At 39.1% G+C, this 21,370-nt stretch overlaps 1 protein-coding gene across 4 annotated transcripts in view; it reads right to left on the bottom strand.

Moving 5' to 3' along the window:
* The window catches only part of MYO1B (myosin IB), a 225,842-nt gene that overhangs the window by 77,330 nt on the left and 127,142 nt on the right, over positions 1–21,370 (bottom strand). For all 4 annotated transcript variants that reach the window (XM_069070179.1, XM_069070180.1, XM_069070181.1 and 1 more), the window contains exons 5-7: positions 21,042–21,146; positions 14,431–14,477; positions 6,977–7,040 (exon numbers count right to left, since the gene is read on the bottom strand). In XM_069070179.1, the coding sequence (XP_068926280.1) occupies positions 6,977–7,040; positions 14,431–14,477; positions 21,042–21,146 (216 nt within the window). The remainder of the gene's footprint in view (positions 1–6,976; positions 7,041–14,430; positions 14,478–21,041; positions 21,147–21,370) is intronic.

The following is a 21,370-nucleotide window of genomic DNA, read 5'->3' on the forward strand; positions in this document are numbered from 1 at the left end:
AAGAAAGGAGAATGTGTATTTGAGCTTGTTGAGACAGGTGTGTTCCTCCTCTCCCTTTTAGCCTCAAGGTCAAAAGTAACCTACAATTTACTTACAGATGCAAACCTGATAAGTTTGCCTGGATATAGCTAGAAAAAAGCTGCTGGAGCTAACAAGAATTGGTTACTTTATATGGAAAAATTCATAATTAGATTCAAGCTAATTAAAAATAAAAAGAAAGCTAAAGAATTCCAGGCTTATTTTAATTTTCAAAGTAAGGAGCTATATCAACTTTTAGCAGCCAAGAATTATTTTTAAATGTTTTTAAAAAACTGAGTATTTTAACTTCCCTCATACAGATCTAAGAGATCAATGGATTACTCAGATCTACAAAGGAGGAGACTGAGACTCAGTGAGTTGCCCAAAGTTACTCCAATTAATAATAATAAAGATAGCCAACATTTATATAGTGCTTACTATGTGCCAGGCACTGCGATAAGCACTTACAAATTATTATCTCATTTAATCATCAAAACAATGCTGGAAACTATTATTATCACCCCCATTTTACAGATAAGGAAACTAAGGCAGAGGTTAAGTGACTTGCCCAGGGGTAATATAGCGAGGGTATGTCTGAGGCCAGATTTTAACTGGAGTTCCAGGCCCAGTACTGCCTCCACTGCACCCCCTAAACATCAGAGGTGAGATCTGGACTCAAGCCTTTTAACTACAGACCCAATGCTCTTCCCTCTGTATCATGATGCTTAAAGAGATGATTGTGAAAGAGATCTTAACTTCCACCTCCAAAACTTTACTGTAATTCTGAATTCTAGTTTTGTAAGCATAACGCTACTTTTATAACCTTAAGAAACAATGTATTTCCAGTTATCTTATACCTAATTAAACTCAATAAAGAGATTGTGTATCTATTAACCGCAAAGCACCGTGCTAATGGAGGGCCTTGAATGCCAACTTTCTGTGGTAGGTAATAGTAGGGGGAGTAAGGAAGTGATCTATTATCATGGAATGCTTTAAGCAGAAGAATGAGAGGTTCAGAATAATGCAACAGGAAAACTACCAAACACCATGAATAATAGAGTTGTCCAAGGAGACCCTAAAGGCAGGGACAGCTTTCCATAAAAAGCCATTATGATACTCCTAGTCAAGAAGCAGGGCAGCTAGGTGGTTCAGTGGAGAGATCACTGAGCCTGCAGTCAGCAAGACCTCAGTTCAAATCTAGTCTCAGAAACTTCCTAGCTGTGTGACCCTGGGCAAGTCACTAAATCTCCATTTACCTTAATTCACGGGAAAAGGAAATGGCAAACCACTCCAATACCTGCCCAAAAAAATCCCATGGACAGTATGGTTCATGGCTCTGAGAAAAGTCTGACACAACAAGATGGAGAAAAGTCTGACACACTGAACAACAAAGTCAAGAAGTATAAAGACCTGGCAACTAAGGGAAGGTGAGAAGTCAAAAGTGACATAGCACTCTTATTTCTAGGCCCTTTGTTCCAAATAGCAGGCCTCCCACCAGCCTTAGACTCAACCTTTAATTAAAGCCCAGGGATAAGGTTCCCACCTCCAGGAAGTGTTGCCTGATCTCATCAGTTGATAAATCAATTGACAAGCATTTATTAAGGGCCACCAACCTGCCAAGCAGAAGCTTATATTCTATAGAGAGAAACAACATGTATATTTATAAATATATACAGAGTAATTAAGGAAAGGAGGGGAGGAACTAGCAGCTGGTGGGGGCAGGGACACTAGGGGAGATTTGGGGGAAGGCAAATCAAGAAAAGTCTCATGCAGAAAGTAGCACTTAAGACAAGTTCTGATGGAAAAATAGCTGATATTAAGAAGCAGAGATGAGGAGGGTGTGCATCTTCCCAGGTATGGGAGTAGGATGGGAGGAGGGGACAGTCTGGGCAAAGATACAAAGGAGATGGAGGGACTCATGAGTGGAGCAGCATTAGAAGGCCAGTTTGAACTGCAGAGTGTGTGAAGGAAAGTAATGCTATTTATAATAAGGCTGTGAAGAGGATAGAGTGGAACCAGGTTGTAAAAGGGCTTTAAAAAAGCCCGGGAATCTATGAAGTTTCAATAAAAACTGTCTTCCTCAGACCCCACAAAGTACTTTGTTTTCTAAGTTTCTTATCAGCCCTCCCCCCCAGGTGATATATACAATCTCCCAGAGGACAGGAGATGAGTTTTATCTAAACTTTTGTACCCTGCTGGGGTCACTGATAGTCTGGTCTAGACTTTTTAAAGTGTTAATAATGTGGATTAAACTTTAAAAGTGTGTTATGGGCACTTGCTTTTTTTTTTTTTGGTTTGGTTTGGTTTTTTTGGGGAGAAAAATGTGAGAGACAGTTGTTAAACATTTACCAGCATACCCCTGCTGTTCATCCCCCATAATAAGCACACTGCAGTGGAGAATGATGGTTACAATTATAGAAAATGGGAAGTTGGGAGCTGGGATGGGTTCTGGGAAGAAAATTATGTGTTTGGTTTTAGATTTAAGTTTTAGAAAGGAAGCAGAGCCAGGTCTAGAACTATCAAGAGGCTTTCAGAAAGAACTGAAGCTCTGGGGCCAAAGAAGGCTTGGAGGGGTCATCTGCCCAAAGGGGATGGATGAGATTGCCCAGTAAGCCTGTTTTAACAGAAGAAAAGGTAACTGGAAATTTGACTTCACATCTCTCCCTAACTCTCCTAAATAGGATCCAACCAGACAGAAAGAAGATTAAGAAAGGCTCAGAAGAATCCTTTGCATTCCCTGTGTGAAGGCATAACAGCCAGCCCCAGGGATCTGACCTTCCTTTCAGGATACAAGGAGTATGTATATGTGTAGGTGGAGGTGGAGGGTTCTCGTATTTGTATGCTTGTGTTTCTGGGATGTGCCACACATTTTGGAGGAAGGAAGCACATTTCTCCATTGTTTTATATTCTCTGAGATAGCCTGCCCATATGCTTATAGAAATAGGGCTGACTGCTGTACTCATGAGCATCCTATGAGACAGTGATGCCCATAGGAAGACATTTCCTGCTTTAACCACTAATTCATTCCCTTTCTTCCCAAGAAAAGGGAAAGGACATTTAGAAATGATTGGGTGTTTCCCATTACCATAAATGTCAAAATAATTTCCTTACAAAAACAAATGCTAGAAAATACAAACATGAAATCCAATCCCTGAACAATCTGTATTTATTAAATGCCTACTGTATTCCAGGCACTGTGCTAGACCCTGTAGATCCAAGTATAATAAAACCAGCTCTGCTCCCCATTCAGGTTATACTCTGATAGGAGACAACAATTACATATAAAAACATGTACAACAACAACAAAAAAATAAAGTAAATAAATACAAATATATGTGGGGTAGCTAAATACAAGGTCATTTGGGAGAGAGATCAGTTGTGGAGTTGTGGAGAACTGGGGAAGGCTTCATGAAGGAGACAATGCATGAATTCCATTTAAAAGGAAGAAGAGAATCTTGAATGCAGGCTAAAGGAGAATCTAGAGATGGAGTGTAAAATTGGAAGACTAGGGGAGGCTAGGTGGTGCAGTGAGTAAAGCACCGGCAGGGAGTAAGGAGGAACCGAGTTTGGTTCCGGCCAGAGACATTTAACACCCACACAAAAAAACAAACTAGCCGTGTAACCTTGGGCAAGTTACTTAACCCCAATTGCCCTCCAAAAAGCAAAAAAAAATAAAATAAAATAAAAATTGGAAGACTAAAGAGAAGGCCAATTTAGGTGGAATGAAGAAGGCAGGGTAGGGCAGTAATGTCCAGTAATGATGCAAAGATCATGCTGTCAAGTTGGGTAGTACATTAAAAACTAAATAGTTTATATTTTCTCTTATAACTCAAGTTAGAACATTTATAAATATTATCTCATTTGATCCTCAGAATAATCCTGGGAAGTGGGTGCTATTATTATGTCCATTTTACAGCTGAGGAAACTGAGGCAAACAGGTGTTAAGTGACTTTGCCCAGGGTCACACAGCTAAGAAGGGGCTAAATTTTAAAACAGAATGATACTCATATTCCTGCAACATCTCATTACTGTGTTTACTGTGCTTATTTTTCCATAACAACATAATGTAATACTGTAATGTAATTACTAACAACATAAAATAATACAATATAATGTAATAATATTATCCAAGGGCAATTAGATGGTGCAGTGGATAGAGCATTCAACTTAGATTCAGGAAGACTCAAGTTCAAATCCAGTCTCAGATACTTACCAGCGGTATGGCCCTGAACAAATGACTTACTCTATTTGACTCAATTTTCTTATCTATATAATGAGCTAGAGAAGGAAATGGCAAACCATTCTAGTATCTTTGCCAAGAAAACCCCAAACAGGGTAACGAAGAGTCAGATGACATGACTAAAAAAATGACTGAACAACCACAACAATACTATTATCAACTAAAATTAATATTATGGTATTTTCAATTATCTTTATACATAAAGGGAAGTGCTACAAACTTATAAACACATTTTGGAACTAGGTTTTGAAAAAATTAACACTTTTTAGAATAGTATTCATAAACCACCGCAACCTGATAAAGACTTCTCTTCAGACTTGTAGCAAAAACCACACTGGCATACCCAGGATGGCTGCTAGCACAGGTTCTTAGATCTGCTTTACTAGGAAGGATAGCTGTTCAAAGGGTCAACAATCTTTTTTAAATTACATCCACTAGTTCAGAGGAAAAGTCAGTACCCTGAACTTCAGAGAAAATACAAGCAGAGAAATAAAGACCAACAGACAGGGCTCTGACTGCCTGAATCAACTATATACTGTATATACATCCCTGGATCTAAACAGCCTTTACATCTGAGCAGCTGGAGAGCTCTGAACATATGGCCTCTCAGAATATTGACCAGGGAATCCCAAGAATCTTCTCATAAGTGAGCCCCCAAAGCAAAATACCCAACTCAGAGTATGTACACTTCTCAGAGCCAGAAAGCATCACAACTTTCATGACTCAGTGCCTAATTAGAAATTAGCAAAAGGTGTGAAAGCCTTCCTACGAGCAAGCCTTCCCTAAGCAAGCTTCCTTTAATGGTCTCCACATGAGGCCTATTAATAGGAGGGAAAGATCTTAAATCCCATTAACATTACAAGAGTCAAGGCCCAAGTTCAGCTGCTACCAGCTCCCTGAACCTTTCCCTGGTATAGCTACCTAGAATAAAAATTATCCCTCCTTCCTCCTCCCTCCTTCATGTTATTCACTCTTCAGATGTCCTTGATAATATTCCAACATGCACTGTGGTAATCTATAATATGTGCTTTATCCTTGTCTACTACATTTTAAGCCATTCCTAAATAGGGACTGTGTCATCTTTTTAGCTCCATCTCTGTAAGACCAGTGCCTTGAATATTTTTGGTGGTAAGAAGGCTGGATCTGTGACACTATCTGGCAGAAGTGTTCCCAGTGAAGAAATTCCCTCTATCATTGCAGAAAGTTGCCCTGGACGGCACAAATGTCTGATAAACATTGAGTCAGAACATTTCTCTGTGTGTGTGTGTAATATGCATGCATATGTATATATAATATGCATAGATATGTATGTGTATGTGTAGATACATATACACATGAATTTTTATACCAAACTATGAATCACAATAGGAGGCAGGTAGGTGATACAGTGGATAGCATGCTGGGCCTAGAGTCAGGAAGATTTATCTTCCCAAGTTCAAATCTGGTCTCAGATGCGTCTTAGCTGTGTGACCCTGGGCGAGTCATTTCACCCTGTTTGCCTCAGTTTCCTCATATGTAAAATGATCTGGAGAAGGAAATAGCAAACCATTCCAGTATCTTTGCCAAGAAAACCCCAAATGTAATCTCAGAGAGTCAGACATGACTGAAACCACTGAACAACAACAAAAATGAATCATAAGATGTTGTGGTTTTGGAATGGAGCCAGCCTAGCTAGTCTGTCAAGTGTAACAAATATCCTTTCTACTACATCATGACCTGTTTGCATGAACACTCTTGCTGTTTTCCCAAGTTTGGTGTACAAAATGACTCATGGAAAGTCCATTATGATACCAACCATTTTAAGATAGTAATGCATTTCGCCAAAGTCATATCTTTAACAAATGGCTGATTCTAAAGTAATGATACAATAGAAGTCTACACAGGTATATGAAGAGTTATATGGAAAGACAACTGTCAGATCAGCAATGAGCACAGAAGCAGAAACAAAGAGACTGAATTTGAAATCCCATCCAATGCATCATGAAATTTAATTCACGTAGACATAATGGTGTCAAAAGGTCTCTCACAGTAAATCTTCAAGTTCAAATCTGATTTCCTGTACAACAGATATTTTGCTAAATAGTTTGGCAGTTAAAATTTGTGTAAATTTAATAATATTCTAAATATGCTAAGGTAGCTTGCCATTTAAAGTTCTCTAAATATAAACCTTTCTATAGAACACATTTTGTATTTTCTTTTAAACTCATACTTTTATACATTAGGTTTCCTTAAAGAGGGGGAGGAGGAAGAAAAAAAGGATGAGACAGGACACCACTTCAAATCTGCAGTGTGTTCTCTGACTGTGAATTAATTTTCTCTTTGCTGTTTTATTTCTAGAGTATGCCTTGCACAAAGTAAGCACCTGACACTTTTTTTAAAGGGAGTTATAGAAAATGGTCAAAGAAAAAGAGTAAGTGATTTTAGAATTCATCTTACCTTAGTAGTTTAACAGCTTATTAGTTTATTATATACAATTAATTATATGTAGAATTCAAATACCTATATTCTGTATTTTATAATGTATGAGACCAAAAGACAATCTGAAATTCAAATCTCCAAATTCTATGCACAAAAGGAAAAATGTCACTGTTCTTATAACATATAACATCTGTATTTTGAAATCAAAGTTCCAAGTTAAACTTTTACTATTTTTTTATTATCGTATTTTTTATAAAACCACTTAGAAATTTTCTAAATGAAACCAAGAACAATACTCACAGTTACTTATCACTCCTCCCAGTGGATCTCCCTTGAAGTCAAATTCAATATCCATATACTTGCCCTGTAAAAAGACATTTTATGTGTATTTAGCTTTGAAATCTAGATAGATAGAGCTGTCTCTAGCTATCTCTATATCTACATTTATATATCTCCAAGTTGTATTTCTTCTAAGACAATGACCTTTGCTAAAGTCCTTGACCACATTTTATGTGTTAATTTAAATGCAATGAGGAAAAAGTGAAGGGTCAAGTGATAATACCTAGTCTCAATTCAAGGTTTATATGCTATTTTTATATTTCCTATACGATACTTCAGTAAAGTAGAGCATTAGCTCAAAACTAAATATATCATTTTGTTAACAGAAAAACTGTTCTCTCATTTGACTTCCAGGTTAAAGTATTGTTTCAAAATCCTAGGTAAATTAGGTAATAGGTACTTGGTTTAGTAATAATAACTGTTGAAAATAAATAATAGTTCTTGTTTATACGCTGAGGGAAAAAAAATTATAAACATAGAAAGGGAACTCTCCCCCTCCATACTAGCATCTTACAAGTAAAATATTTTGCAAACCCTTGAAACAATCTCTAGACTTTTACTTATTCACCCATCTATCCTAAAGCAAAACCAATGGGTACAGAGTATGGACAACTGTCAATCACTGGCTGATGTCAAATTTTTCCTCTGCTTTTGATGGTGATTATAATACAATTTGTGGTGCAAAGTCATAGCACATCTACAGATAAAACACACACACACACACACACAGATACCCAATCTCACACTTTTTTTTTTAAAGGACAGACCTATAAAGTTAAAAGTGACAAGTAATCCTATTGGTAATTTCTCCTTTGAAATAGGATATTTTGGGATGATAATGGTCTGGTTATATCTTACTTCCCACTTTAGTAACAGTCAAATGTTTTGTAATTACTTCTATCCTAGTTTCAATTTAACAACAATTAATTGTGTGATCGTAGTTTTAAAAGATGCCTCTTCAAAACCATTGCTGTCATTGTAACTACTTGAAGGGAAGAGGCTATTATTTTGGGCTTTGTAGCACAGTGCCTTCCACTTAGCTGTTCAGTCATTCAGTCACGTTTGACTTTTCATGACCCTGTGGACTTGTGCATGAGATTTTCTCATCAAAGACATTGGAGTGGTTTGCAATTTCCTTCCCCAGTGTGTTCCCATCTTACAGATGACAAACTGAAGCATATAGGGAGGGGTTAAATGACTTGCCCAGGGTCACACAGCTTGTGACTGAGGCTGTATTTGAACTCACACCAGTGCTCTATCCACTGCACCACCTAGTTTCCCCATATATTCACATTGTACCTACTTGATTAATAAGTCAATATGAATTCATGCTCATTAAAGAACCTGTAAAAGTAACTGGATTTCAAAAACTATTGTCGCAAACATGGAGGAAGCTGTCTTCAGACCAGTCTGTCCTGGAGTTTCCTATAAACTTTAGGGTCCCATAACTATTTTATAACATAGAGAATTAAGAAGTAATGACCTATTCAAATGAAACATAGTCATTTAGGCCTAAGGGAAAGAGGTATCAGTTGGAGGAAAAGGTGGTGGAGAGACAGGGGAGGGGGATTCAAAAAGTGAAGAGAAAGGGGGGAAAGAGACATGGAATAATAAGGGCAAAAATCACATTTCTACCTGATCTCTAAGTAGAAAAAAAACTTGTTTTTATTCTACTTTATCTTCTGTGGTTGATCTGAAGTGAACTGATGTGAGGTGCTACAAGTGGTATGAGAAGGGCGTTTATTATCCTAGCAATACTACATGGCTATAAACCCTAGACCACACTTTCCCCTTAAGAATTACAGGTAAGCAAAGCACCAAGACAGATACATGGTGGATCTAAGTAGGCTTTAGCATGTTTTCCAATGACAATCTATACATAAGGATATCTTATTCTTATAGGATACAGATAGAGGATTCTGAGAAGATAAGAATATCTTATCATCATCCAGGAAGCCATTATTAGATAGGAGGTGAGACAGTCATTTTGGCAAGAGTCAGGGATTAAGAGATGGACAGCCTGGGGGCTGCACCACCAAACAAAATGAGGGCGCGCGCGCGCACACGCGCACACACACACACACACACACACACACACACACACACACACACACACACACACACACACACACACACACACCCTACAGCAAAGCTTCTTAAGCTGGGTCCATGAAAGTCTAAAGATGGTCTATAGGGGTAAATGGACAAGAATTACATAGGATGAAGTGTGCGCAGGCTATGACCTGCACTGATTAGGGGAATACTCAAAACAACGTGATCATCAATTTACTAAAATAGAAGTAAAAGGAGCAGGTCAAAGCCAGTAAAGGCTTTTCGGTTAGAAAAACCTCTACAACTCCTGGATCTGGGGTCTAAACAATAAATATCTTCCCCGGTAAGCAGGCCAAGTCTAGCTTCTGATATGGTCTATACCTTTGCTCACCTGGTCCATTCATCTGAATCCAGATCATGGACTGGCTGCTCTCAGTCTACACCTTGTACAAACCAAAAGCTTTTGCCCCATTCTGCTTGACAGTGCCTACACTTTTGGAAACACTTTGTGAAAGAAACATGAAATGTCATCTCCAGTTATATGAAAGGAAGTCAAGCATAACATAAACTAATAGAGATGGGAGAAAAGAGATTCCACAATGATTCTACCTTGGACTGTGGTAATTTGTGTATGTTTCATCACTACAATATAAACTCCTTGGGAGGCTGGCATTCATTTTTCCTTTTTCTTCTTTGCATTTCATCTAGCTCTTGGCACAAAGGAGATTCTTAATGATTACTTGGCAGTGTGGGCATAGTGGAAAGATCGGTGGATTTGGACTCAGATGATCCAAGTTTGAGTCTCAGCTCTGCTTTTTACTACCTGTATGACCTTAGATGAAGATGGCACTCTACATTCCTGGCCAAGCATTCCTCCTCTATAAAATGACAGTTAAACAATGCATTTTAATGTACCTTCCAGCTCTAAAATAATGATCCTGTGAACCTGAAATCTGGAAAGTGCTTTATGCTTAATCAAGTTGAATAATCCTCTTTAGTAAATTAACAGAACACCATTCAAATATATATGCATACAAAAATATATGTGTATGTATATATGCATGTGTGTCTGTGTGTGTGTGTATGTAGTGAGGTGATACAGTGGATAGAGTGCTGGGCCTGCAATCAGGAAGACTCATCTTCCTGAATTCAAATCTGGCCTCAGACACTTTCTAGCTGTGTGACCCTGGGCAAGTCACTTAACCCTGTTGGCCTCAGTTTCCTCATCTGTAAAATGATCTAGAGAAGTAAATGCAAACTACTCTAGTACCTTTGCCAAGAAAACTCCTAACAGTCATGAAGAGTTGAAAACAACTACACAACAACACGTACACACACATTTAGGTACTAGAAAAATTTCATGCATAACGAAGTTGATATAACACAGTCTTCTGACAGCTAATGAAATAAAAAATATCCTACTGAACCTCTGTCACAAGCTGTCTTTATTCTGTCACAAGTGGTGGAATATTTTACTAGGATAGCTTTTAAGGGAATGATAAGCCCTTCTCAGTGCTGTCAAACTCAAACCAAAAGCGATCCTTGCGGTGCTTACTGATTTAGAAATCCACCAATTAACACCATCTATGTCATATCGTGTTTTTGTTTATCTTGTTAAACGTTTCTCCTAATCCTAAATGACATTTTAATTTGGCTTGGTGTTGCAGCTAGCTTGACATCTCTGTCCTAAATCATCAGTTAAAGTATTTCAAAGGATTTAAAACTGGAAAGGAGTTTAGAGATCCCTAGTCAAATTCTGTCATTTAACAGATGAGAAAACTAAGGCCTACCAAGATTAAAAGATCTCCCCCAAGGTCATACAAGCAGAAGAGACATTAATATTCTGCTTCTGTATTAAATATGCTAAAGTTTTACATAACTTCAATCAGAGTAAGTCAAATCTAAAAAATACTGGAGAAAAAACATAAAACTGATGATGAGATCCCTCGTCTGGTTCCTTCTATGACCATAAGGGTTGGCCATTGGAATAAGAATAGTTATTGAACAAATTAAGGCATAATTAGTTTGTTTCCTTTCAAGTGAGGAGTTGGCCTCACTTTGTGAAAAAACTTTCCCAAACATACAGTAAGTACAATCATGTATACTTTTCTAAATCTGCTCTTCTCTTCCCCCACCCTAGACACAGATACCTTTACCCAAATTATATCTAGCTTCCATTCACCCCTCTCTATTTTACATGGCACAGAGGAAGTAAATTCTTCATAGAACTATGGATTATAAAGTAATTCAAGGCCATCCCTACTTTCTAATGCATTCTCTTCTAAGTCTGGAAAATGGAACCTCTAGTTATTTACTGCATCCATGACTACCTCATTTCAATTAAATACTACCATGTTAAGTACCTGTGTTTGGAGAATTTTGCTAGACATTAGGGGTAAATACTTAGTGAAGGCATACCCTCACAGAGCTTAAAATACCACAGGAGAATAAGGCACACACACAGATAATGAAAATATATAACAATAGATAAGAGGTGCACCAGAGAATGCAAAACAAAATGCTATGTAAGGTCCAAGGAGGAAAAGTCTGCTCTACATAGGAAAGATTGGAGGAAAGATTTATGGAAGAAGCAACACTTTCTTTCCTGTCCCCCTCTTCAGAGCTCAATTCACCAAGAAGAGATAGAAAGGCAAGGGATTCCAGGCTAAGGGGACAGAACGAACAAAGGCTTAAAACAGGAAAAGTACAGGGGTGTGTTGGTGGGGAGAGAAGTGGAAGAGTGGGTCCATTTGGCTGAGAGTTAAAATGCACAGAGAGAAGAAGTAGCCAGTCAGTCAGTCAGCAAATCTTTACTAACCACTTTCAAGGTGCCAGGCACTGATCATAGCCATACAGATAAATACAAAAAGCAAAAAACTGGTGCCTGCCCTTAAAAAGCTATCATTCTTCTGGGGCTCCATTAGAGTTCCATTAGAACTATGCACATACAACTATGCACATAGTTTTTGAGTCTTGGCTCTGCTCCTTATGGCCTGTGTGACCTCAGGAGAGGTCCTCCCCCTTCTGAGCCTAGGCAGAGAGGCCCAGACAACTATGTACATACAAAACGGACACAGGAGGCACTGGTTGGGAGGGAGTCCAAGAGAGGCCTTCTGAAGAAGCTGAGCCGTAATGGATGCCAGGGAAGCCAGGAAGTGGAGGTGAGAAGGTGCAGGCATGAGGACAGCCAGTGAAAAGGCAGGGCTGGGAGACGGAGAGCTGTTTGTGAGGAACAACATGAAGACCACTGGGGCCAGATCCTAGAGGGCATGGAAGGGAGCAAAATGTAAAAAAAAAAAAAAAAACTGGAAAGATAACATGAGGAAGATTCAAAGATGGAGGGGCACCGCATTTTGGAGGGCCTTCTAGGCCAGGTTAAGGACTCTGAAGGAAAAGGGAAACAATGCACCTTTCTGAGTAGAGGTATGACATGACAAGATCTATGTACAAGAACAGCTATTTCAGCAATAGAAAAACCGAAGTTTTAGAGTCTCTTTCATCACTACGCTATATGAACATGGAGCCAAGATTTCATCTGTCTAGGCCTCAGTTTCTCATGCATAAGATAAGAAGGGAGGAAGAGGGGAGAAAGATGAGGCAGGCAGAGGAAGAAGAAGGAGGAAGAAGAGGAGGAGGAGGGAGAGGAAGAAGAAGAGAAAGGAAAAAGGAAGAGAAGCTAGAGGGAGGTAAAGAGGAGGAGGTGGAAGAAGAGTAGAGAGAAGAAAGAAGAGGAAGAAGAGAAGGGAAAGGTGGAAGAATGAAGGAAGAAGTTGAGGAAGAGGAGGAAAAAGAATGGGAGGAGAGTCCCTGGAAAAGCCACTGAGAGAAAATGCAACAAGACCCCTGATCTCCAAAGCCATAAGCCTAGATTCCTTTAACCAAGTGAGAACCCATCTAGCATGATTAAGAAAAGTTTGGGAATATTAAATATACCTTTTCCCTCCTCTCCTCATATCTATTAGTTGTCTGTTATCAATATTAATAACAGCAGGTTAGTTGCTTCAAGGCAGAGGGAGGAGAAATGCCACTTTAGTGAAAACCTTGGCTTACTGGAAGCCTTCGAGATCAATTGCTTTAGAGACCAGAGTTTCCCATATAACCATAGTCCCTATAACTATGCTGGATGGAATGTATTACACTCTTACCTGAGTTTTTGGTGTTGTTTTTTCCACACAGGATAATGAACATAATCTAACCTTTTCTGAAAGATGCTGGTTCACTAAAAAATTTGTTGCTCTTTGCTAAAATATGACACCTTCAGAATCTTCTGAGACATGCCGAGCTATTTGATTCCATACCAAATGGTCCCAGATGACTATTCTGAATTTCTGTGGTCTCTTCTAGCTCTAAAATCTATTGATTCTATTACTGGCAACTCAAGAGCTCCTGTGGTCCAGTCCCCTATTTTCTCTTGCAATTACCACGGTGACAGTCCTTTGCCCTTCATTTAATTTGCAGTTAGCTTAGAAATCAAGCTGTGTAGTTGTTATTGAGTCCTTTTTGGTCATGAACAACTCTTCGTTGACCCCATTTGGGGTTTTCTTGGCAAAGATACCAAAATGGCTTGCCATTTCCTTCTCCAGATCATTTTAAAGATGAGAAACTTGAAGCAAACTGGGTAAAGTGACTGGCCCAGGATCAAATAACTATTTAAGTGTCTGAAGCCACATTTGAACTCAGGTCCTCCTGACTCCAGGACTGCTGCCCTACACCCCCTAGTTGCCCAGAACTGTGTACAAGAAGGGGAAATAGGCTGGATGAGGGCCTGTTGGGTCCTTGTACAAATTAATTCCTGAAATATAACCATGATTATCTGGACTTTGTAAAGTGTAGTCAGCCATTTCTCTTTGTTCTATAACCCTTAGGGCAAGCCAATTCACCCCTCAGGTTTCTCCTCTCTAAAGTGGGAATAATTATATTTGTATTTCCTATCTTACAGAAAATTGCATTGTAAATTTTAAACTGCCACACTAATGTGACTTACTTTATTTTAGGTAGGAGGTTTGGGGATGGGGTTTTTTTGTTTGTTTTTGTGGCTCACTTGTTGACTCTTGGCTGAGTTTCAGTCAGGTGAAGGTAAAGGTGTTATTACATGCCATTATGTTAAAACTGCCCTTGAAGTTTTGTAACAGCCATCAGTAACAAGGAGACTGTGATACAAGAGTGGTTTGCTGTCTTTCTAAAAAGGATTAAAAGGTAAGATATCAGAGGGATCAGAGCATTTCCCATTCTAATCACCAGTGTTTCAATAGAGTTCTCTTTTTATATTTTAAAAATAGACACACACACATATGCACACACATCAGTACAATATAAAACATCTCATTTATTTTCAACGTGAATGAACAACATATTATACTTACAAATCTAGAGGAGTTGTCATTCCTTACAGTTTTGGCATTTCCAAATGCTATAGGAAACAAAAAGATAATTTAACATGAATAAAAATGCTGACAATCTATGATAAAAACTGAAGCAGGAAGATCAAAATATAAATATCCTATTTAAAAACTCAGTCATGTTCTGAGGAGTCTGAGCAATGACATTTTTAATGGAGATTTGATTTAATTTTCCCCGTGAAATTTCCCTGGGAACATCCAGGTTGGAAGGTTTTAAATGAAGTGTCTAAAATTTGCAAGTCTCATTATTACTTCAAATTTCTAGGTTAGGGAGCATAGTAGTACTTCATTGTGTTTCATGTCATTTATTGCATGACTCTGAGGTTTTTCTGATATTAATCAATTTAGTAATGTCAAATCTCAGTGACTAGGTCTTTTTATCATCATTAGTGAATGTAAGTAGGAAGCATGGGGTTGTAGCACTGGGTGGAGGCAAAAAGACTACAGAAAAGACCTCAACACTTTATGCATTTTTAATGGAAAAAAAAAGCAATCTATTTAACTGAAGGTAACTATAATATTCCTCCAAGGACAGAGCTGGGGACAGAAGTCACCACTAGCATTTAGCACAATGGCTGACACAGAGAAGCTGCTTGATAAATTCTAGTTGACTGACAACCAACTGACGATAGACATGACCTGAAGAGGATCTTATTTTCTATTCCTATGAAATATATAAAAATTCCTGGAGTAGGTACAAAACTCCTTTGGAAGATGTGATTGTTTGGCTCAAGTTCATTCTAATAGTTGCAAGAAGAAGAAAATAAAGCAGTATTGCCTCATAAATAGAAATCTCCGGGCTACCCCTCTAGTATTGCCCTGGAAATATCACATGGGTGATGGATGACATGGTAAAGAGACCATATAACCCCTGCATCAAGTCCTATAGTGTGTTACATTCAAGGAAAGAAAAAATGTGAACATAAGGATATGTGGGAAACACTGGAGAAAACTCAAACATCTCCTAAATACTATCAATAAACAAATCCTTAAAACAGGGTGTCCCAGAAGTATTAATACAGGTTTAAATTATTAAAGTTTATGGTCTAATCATAATAATACTTAATATATAATCAAATGGCTATCATGCATTATATCCTAAATACCTCCAACTCTAAACCTAACCTCGAACTCTGCCTCCACCTTGGGCTCGAACCCACCTCCTCTAAGCCTCCAACTCTGCCTTCTATAAATGAGCTGCCAATCCCGCCTCCAATTCTACCTCTAATTCTAAAAGGTCTCTGATTCAGACTCTAGCCTTAACCATGGCCCTAACCCTCCAAATCTAACCCTAAATGCCTCTGACCCTAACCCTAACTTTAACCTTAACCCTATTGACCCTAATCCTAAGCCTAACAATAACCCTAAATGCCTCCTACTTGGCCTCCGACTCCAACTCTAACTCTAACCCTAAATCTAAATGTCACCAGCTGAGACACTGGCTCTCACTCTAACCAGAACCCTAACCCTAAATGCCCATCTCCAACTCTAACCAACTCTAATCCTAAATGCCTCCAACTTAATCTGATGCTTATCCCTTAATGCCTCCGCTTCCACCTCCAACTCTGACTTCTACTCTAATCCTACCTGCCAGCCTCCCACTCTATAAATGTCTCAAACCCTAACCCTTAACCTGACCATTCAAAGGTACTTCTAACCTTAACCATAACCTTTGCTCTAAACCTCTGACTGTAAAACTAAATAGGAGCCTCTGACTCTAACTTTCAATGCCTGCAACTCTAGCCATAACTCTAAATACTTGCTACTCTAACTCTAACCATGAGCCTAAAGGCCTCCAACTACAACCCTGAATGCGCCTCCCACTCTAACAAACCTCCTCCAACCCTCTGAAGCCACCTCCTCTCCTGACCCTAAGTCTAAAAGACCCTCAAACTCCACCTCTGCTTCCAACTCTAAATATCTCCAAACATAACACTAAACCCAATTCTACCTCCAAAAGGAGCCTCAAATCCAGTATCTTACTCTAGCCCTAACCCTAAATGGACCCCCAAATCTAACTCTAACACTAACCATGGCGAAAAAGCTACAATACTAAGGCAAAATGTCTCCAACACTAAGCATAAGGCTAAAGCTTAGCCTAACCCTAACCCTAAATATAGGTCTCCTGCCTCTAATCCTAAATGTGCCTATCGACTCTAACTCGAAATGCCTACCACCTCTAACCCTAACCCTAACGCTAACTGAGCCCTAACCCAAACTCGAACCCTACTGCTTCTAACCCTAACCCTAACAGCTTCCTAACTGTAACCCTAACCCTAATAGCATACTGGTTCTACCCTAACCCTAACTGCACTCTAACCCTGACAGCCTCGCTACCTCCTGGCTCTATCCCTAACTCTAACGCTAATTCCTCAAACTGACTGCCTCTGCCTTCACCTTCCTCTCTAACGACAACCCAGGTCTTCTAATCCTCCTAGTCTGCCTCCCACTCTAAACCTAACACTGCTTCTAATACTGTCTCAGACTCTAGCCCTAACCCTGGGACTCTAGCCCTAGCCCTAACCCTGGGACTCTAGCCCTAGCCCTAACCCTGGGACTCTAGCCCTAACCCTAACCTTGGGTCTCTAGCCCTAGCCCTAACCCTGGGACTCTAGCCCTAGCCTTACCCTGGGTCTCTAGCCCTAGCCCTAACCCTGGGACTCTAGCCCTAACCCTAAACCCCAACCCTAACTCTCCAATTCTGCCTTGGATCCTCATCCTAGCCCTAAATGGGTGTCTCCAATTTGGACTCTAACCCTAACTGCCTTGAACTCTGCCTCCGCCTCCTACTCTAGCCCCCTCTAAACCTAAATTCGTCTCCAATCCCGCCTGTGACTCTAGCTCTATTCCTAAACGGGTCTCTGATTCAGACTCTAACCTGAACCATGGCCCTAACCTTCCAAGTCTAACCCTAAATGTACTAGGTACTGATAAAAATAATGAAACAATCCTTACTTACAAAGAACAAGTAATGTAAGCATCAAACCAATTTAACAGTTTCACATTTGGTTAGTTTTTATAGTGCTTGTTTTATTTGTATGTCTGGACCTGAGACTTCATAGACATAGGGGACTTCCACCAAAGAAATTCTAACCATTTCAGTGTCTGATCTGCAATCCATAGTCTTAAGAGAGTTGGGGCAGGGGGATGCTGAAGTGGTTAAATGACTTTCCCACACAGTTAGTAGGTGTCAGAGCCAGGACTTGAATCCAGATCTTCTGAACACCAAGACCATTACTCTATATGTGATAAATGCGACTTCTTTTCCTTCACTTAGAAAAGCAGCAAAGGAATTCATGCTCGAAGTTGGGTACTTTGGGCCCAGCTGAGAGCTAACAAAGACTTAGCTACCATTCTGAAGTCAAACAACCAATCAAAGGTCCAAAAGGTATGTCTGGAGAGGAGAGTGACGCTTGTGTATAAAGTATCTAAACCGATGAGGGCAAGGTTTTACTTTGGTTGGCTTCTTTATTTTGCTTAAAAATGTTTCCATTTTATCTGAAATAAGCAAAACGAACAAGGCAGACCCAGATAGTTTTTGGAGGATAAAATTCAGTTCAGGGTTTAGAATAACATTACCCAGCAAACAATTTCATATTTGAACTAAAAATCAACCGTAATATAGTGCTTGGTGTGGAAAGAAGAGGAGAAATCCTATTTAAAAACCATGCTTGATGAGGAAGGTAGGAGTCGAGTCACCCACCCAGCAGGCTAATGATTTTCATAAATGCAGTGCTGATAAGTCAGCTCTGACTTGCTTGACAAGAGAAACCTAACATTTTCGGTATTTCTCATAAGGCTCAAACTTCAGTGGGTGGGAATATACATATCTCCCTAATCAAGAGATCGTCGGAGTTTTAGATCTAACTTGAGAAGCTGATACCAAAAAAAGGGCAATTTGTTGAAGAGAAGGTCAGGGACGAGTCAAAGAACTATTAAAAAAAAAAAAAAACAACTTTATTCAGGGTGCCGTTTGTGAGCCATAAATCATCTTTTCATCTAGTGAATCTGAGCTACATATTATTAAGCACAGATCTAAACACTGAAGCTTTTCATTGTGAAGCACTGACTCAAACACAAGCACTCTATTCTAAAATGCTTGAAACACATTCCTCAATTGTTTTTCTAAGTTCATTGTTTTCCCTGTTCATTTACAGTAGCTGCTCTAGTTACAAAGCAATGAGCATTCCCTTAAAAGAGAACACATGCCCACCAGAGTACATTTCTCTCATTTCCTGGGTTCGAGTCTAGTTTCAAATACCAATGAAAAAAGGGATGGATTCTAAACACAAAGGAAGATCAGAGGACCATACAATGCCCCTACTTTGGGGCACACTTAAAACAAGCCCATGGAGATACACAGCACATACCTTGCACAAAATATTAAGTCAAGAGACTATGATTCAGCAGGAACAGAAAAGTCAATAATTGAAAAATCCAAAGAATGGAATGATAAATCATAAAAGATCTGGCATTCCATCCACAGCAGCATAGCCCTGAAGTCAAGAATACCTGGGTTCAAGTGGTCCATGTGACACACACTGTGTAATAATGGACAAAAAACTTAACCTCTCAGTGCCCATGAGCAATGTTTTTTTTAATAGTATATATTCATTTGTTCAAATAATATTTTATTTTTCCCCAAATTACATCTAAAACCAATATTTAACATTCTTTTTTTTTTAAGTTCCAAATTCTATCCCCCATTCCCTCTCTTCCCTGAGATGGTTAAGCAATCTGATATAGGTTATACATGCACAATCATGTAAAATATTTCCATATTAGTCATTTTATCCACAGGCAACTTTTTAAGGCTATCTTGCAAATAAAGAGGGAGTCTGGTTCACTTCTAAAACTTGGTTTTACTTACTACCTGCGTGACCTTGGACAAATTATGTATTTACCTCCCTTAGCCTCAGTCTCTGCATCTGCAATTTGAGGACTGCACAATATAGTCTCTGAGGTCTCATCCAGCTCCTTTTCTATGAGTCTATGAATTAGTAATCTACATGAGTGAAGGGAGTTTCCACACCAAGAGTTCTCTACATGGGCTTCAGATATGGTAAGTAATAGAAGCTTCCAAAGAAAAAGAAAGAAGCGCAGTAAGAACACCTAAGACTCTTCAGCAATATTCTTATGAAAGCCTCAACATATTTTTAAGCTTATTATTTCCCAGGGGGGAGGGGAGGTGCATTGTTAACATATTTTTGCTTAATGGGAAGATCTTTTCTATATAATAATAGGCCCACATGACCTGCTTGAGTCACATGGAAGCCTGAGTCACATGAGTCTGCGGTGGGAGGAGCTTGCTGAATAGGTGGAGCAAGAAGAATGGAGCAGAGCCCAGAGGAAGTTGGTCAGAGTAGTTAGAGCTGAGGGAGAGAGAGGAAGCAGCCAGCTAGCTGTGAGTGTTCAGTTGTGGGAAGGCCCTAGCAGTGGGCAGGCTTGGGGCTGGCGGTGCCCTCTGCATTGTTATTTTATGTAGATTTCTTTGTTGCTATGATGGATTTGGCTTTCTGGTGTTTGAATAAATGTTTTGGTTCTGTCTTCCATGTGGAGAGTCTGTTATGTTTTGTGGTTCAGAATTACACAGGCATATTTATAGCCTCCATAGGTGCTGTGAATATTGCACTGGCGCTAAAGAAGGTATCTCATCTTTTTATAAATTTGGTAAACCCAAGCACAGAGAAGCTATCCCATCTACTCAATGAGTTAGCAACGGCATTAAGATTGTGTCTACTGATTGCCCTCAAAGACTATACAGACTACCTCAGTCATCCTCAAGAACAAAAGGAAACAATAGTGACCTGAATCATATGATCTGACATACTTTTCCAATAGTGGTAACGGATTTGTGCTGACCTCACTCCTGCTTGGTTCCCTGTGAGACTGAGGGTACTAACTTCTGACTTCAAGAACATACAATTATGAGAGGCATTTTCAAGTTTAGGGATGACATCTGTGGCCAAGGAGAACAAATTAAGCTTACCTTCAGAATGTTCCTATTTAAAACCTGGGTCTCATTAACAACTCGGCTAGCTAGCTAACAAGCTCCTACCTTAATTCTGCTGCATTTTGCTCTGTAAGATGCAAGTTCTTTGAGGGAAGGGGCTACCTCAATTTGCTCTTCATATATCAAGAATTCTTAATTCTTAATTGGTGCATAATTGAATTGTAGCAATGTTGTTCTTCCCTGCTGGATTCTTCTTAGTTAGCAAATCTAAGTCACAAATGTCAGCCAGATTTTGGAGTTTGGACATTTTTTTTCTTTTGGTGGAAAAAAATTTAAGTTATATGGTTAACCTTGAAAATGAAATACAAATAATCACTTAATAGTGGGCAAGTTTCTCCTGCTTAAAAAAACTTTTTCCTGCACTCTGCAAGTGCACAACTCAAAAGTACCCAGACTAGGCCTTATTTACTCTGCAGGATTTGGTCCAAATTCTCTTACTTCATTCCTTTTGCTTCCCAAGTGCCAGGTGTTTGAAATGTTCTTAAAATGAACTCAACCATAAGGACTACACTGACATCTGAAGGAAACAGGCCTAATATATGCAAATATAGGAAAACCATACCTTCTAGTACTGGATTCGACTGTAAAAGCTGTTCTTTGACCTGGTTGACTTCGGCTCCTTTTCCACAAACTGCAGCAACATAGGACATCACAAGTTTGCTGGCTTCTGTAGATGAGAAACAAGCCACCATAGTGAGATAAACAGAAATCTAGAAAATCCTTAAGAGGTGGTGCTAACATTAAAAGTTTGGGTTTTTTTGGGGGGGCAGGGGGGGGAGAAGGCATAAGCCTATTCATTTTAAAATGTAGCATATTCTCGGTGTCTTTTCTAAAAAGCTTTTTAAAATTTAAATTTTCAGCTAAAGTAAATCTTTATTAATTTGGACCTCA

The sequence above is a fragment of the Petaurus breviceps genome, unplaced genomic scaffold (genome assembly GCF_028583685.1).
Source record: "Petaurus breviceps papuanus isolate PSGF00001 unplaced genomic scaffold, PetGlider_PUasm1.0 90804, whole genome shotgun sequence".
NCBI lineage: Eukaryota > Metazoa > Chordata > Mammalia > Diprotodontia > Petauridae > Petaurus > Petaurus breviceps.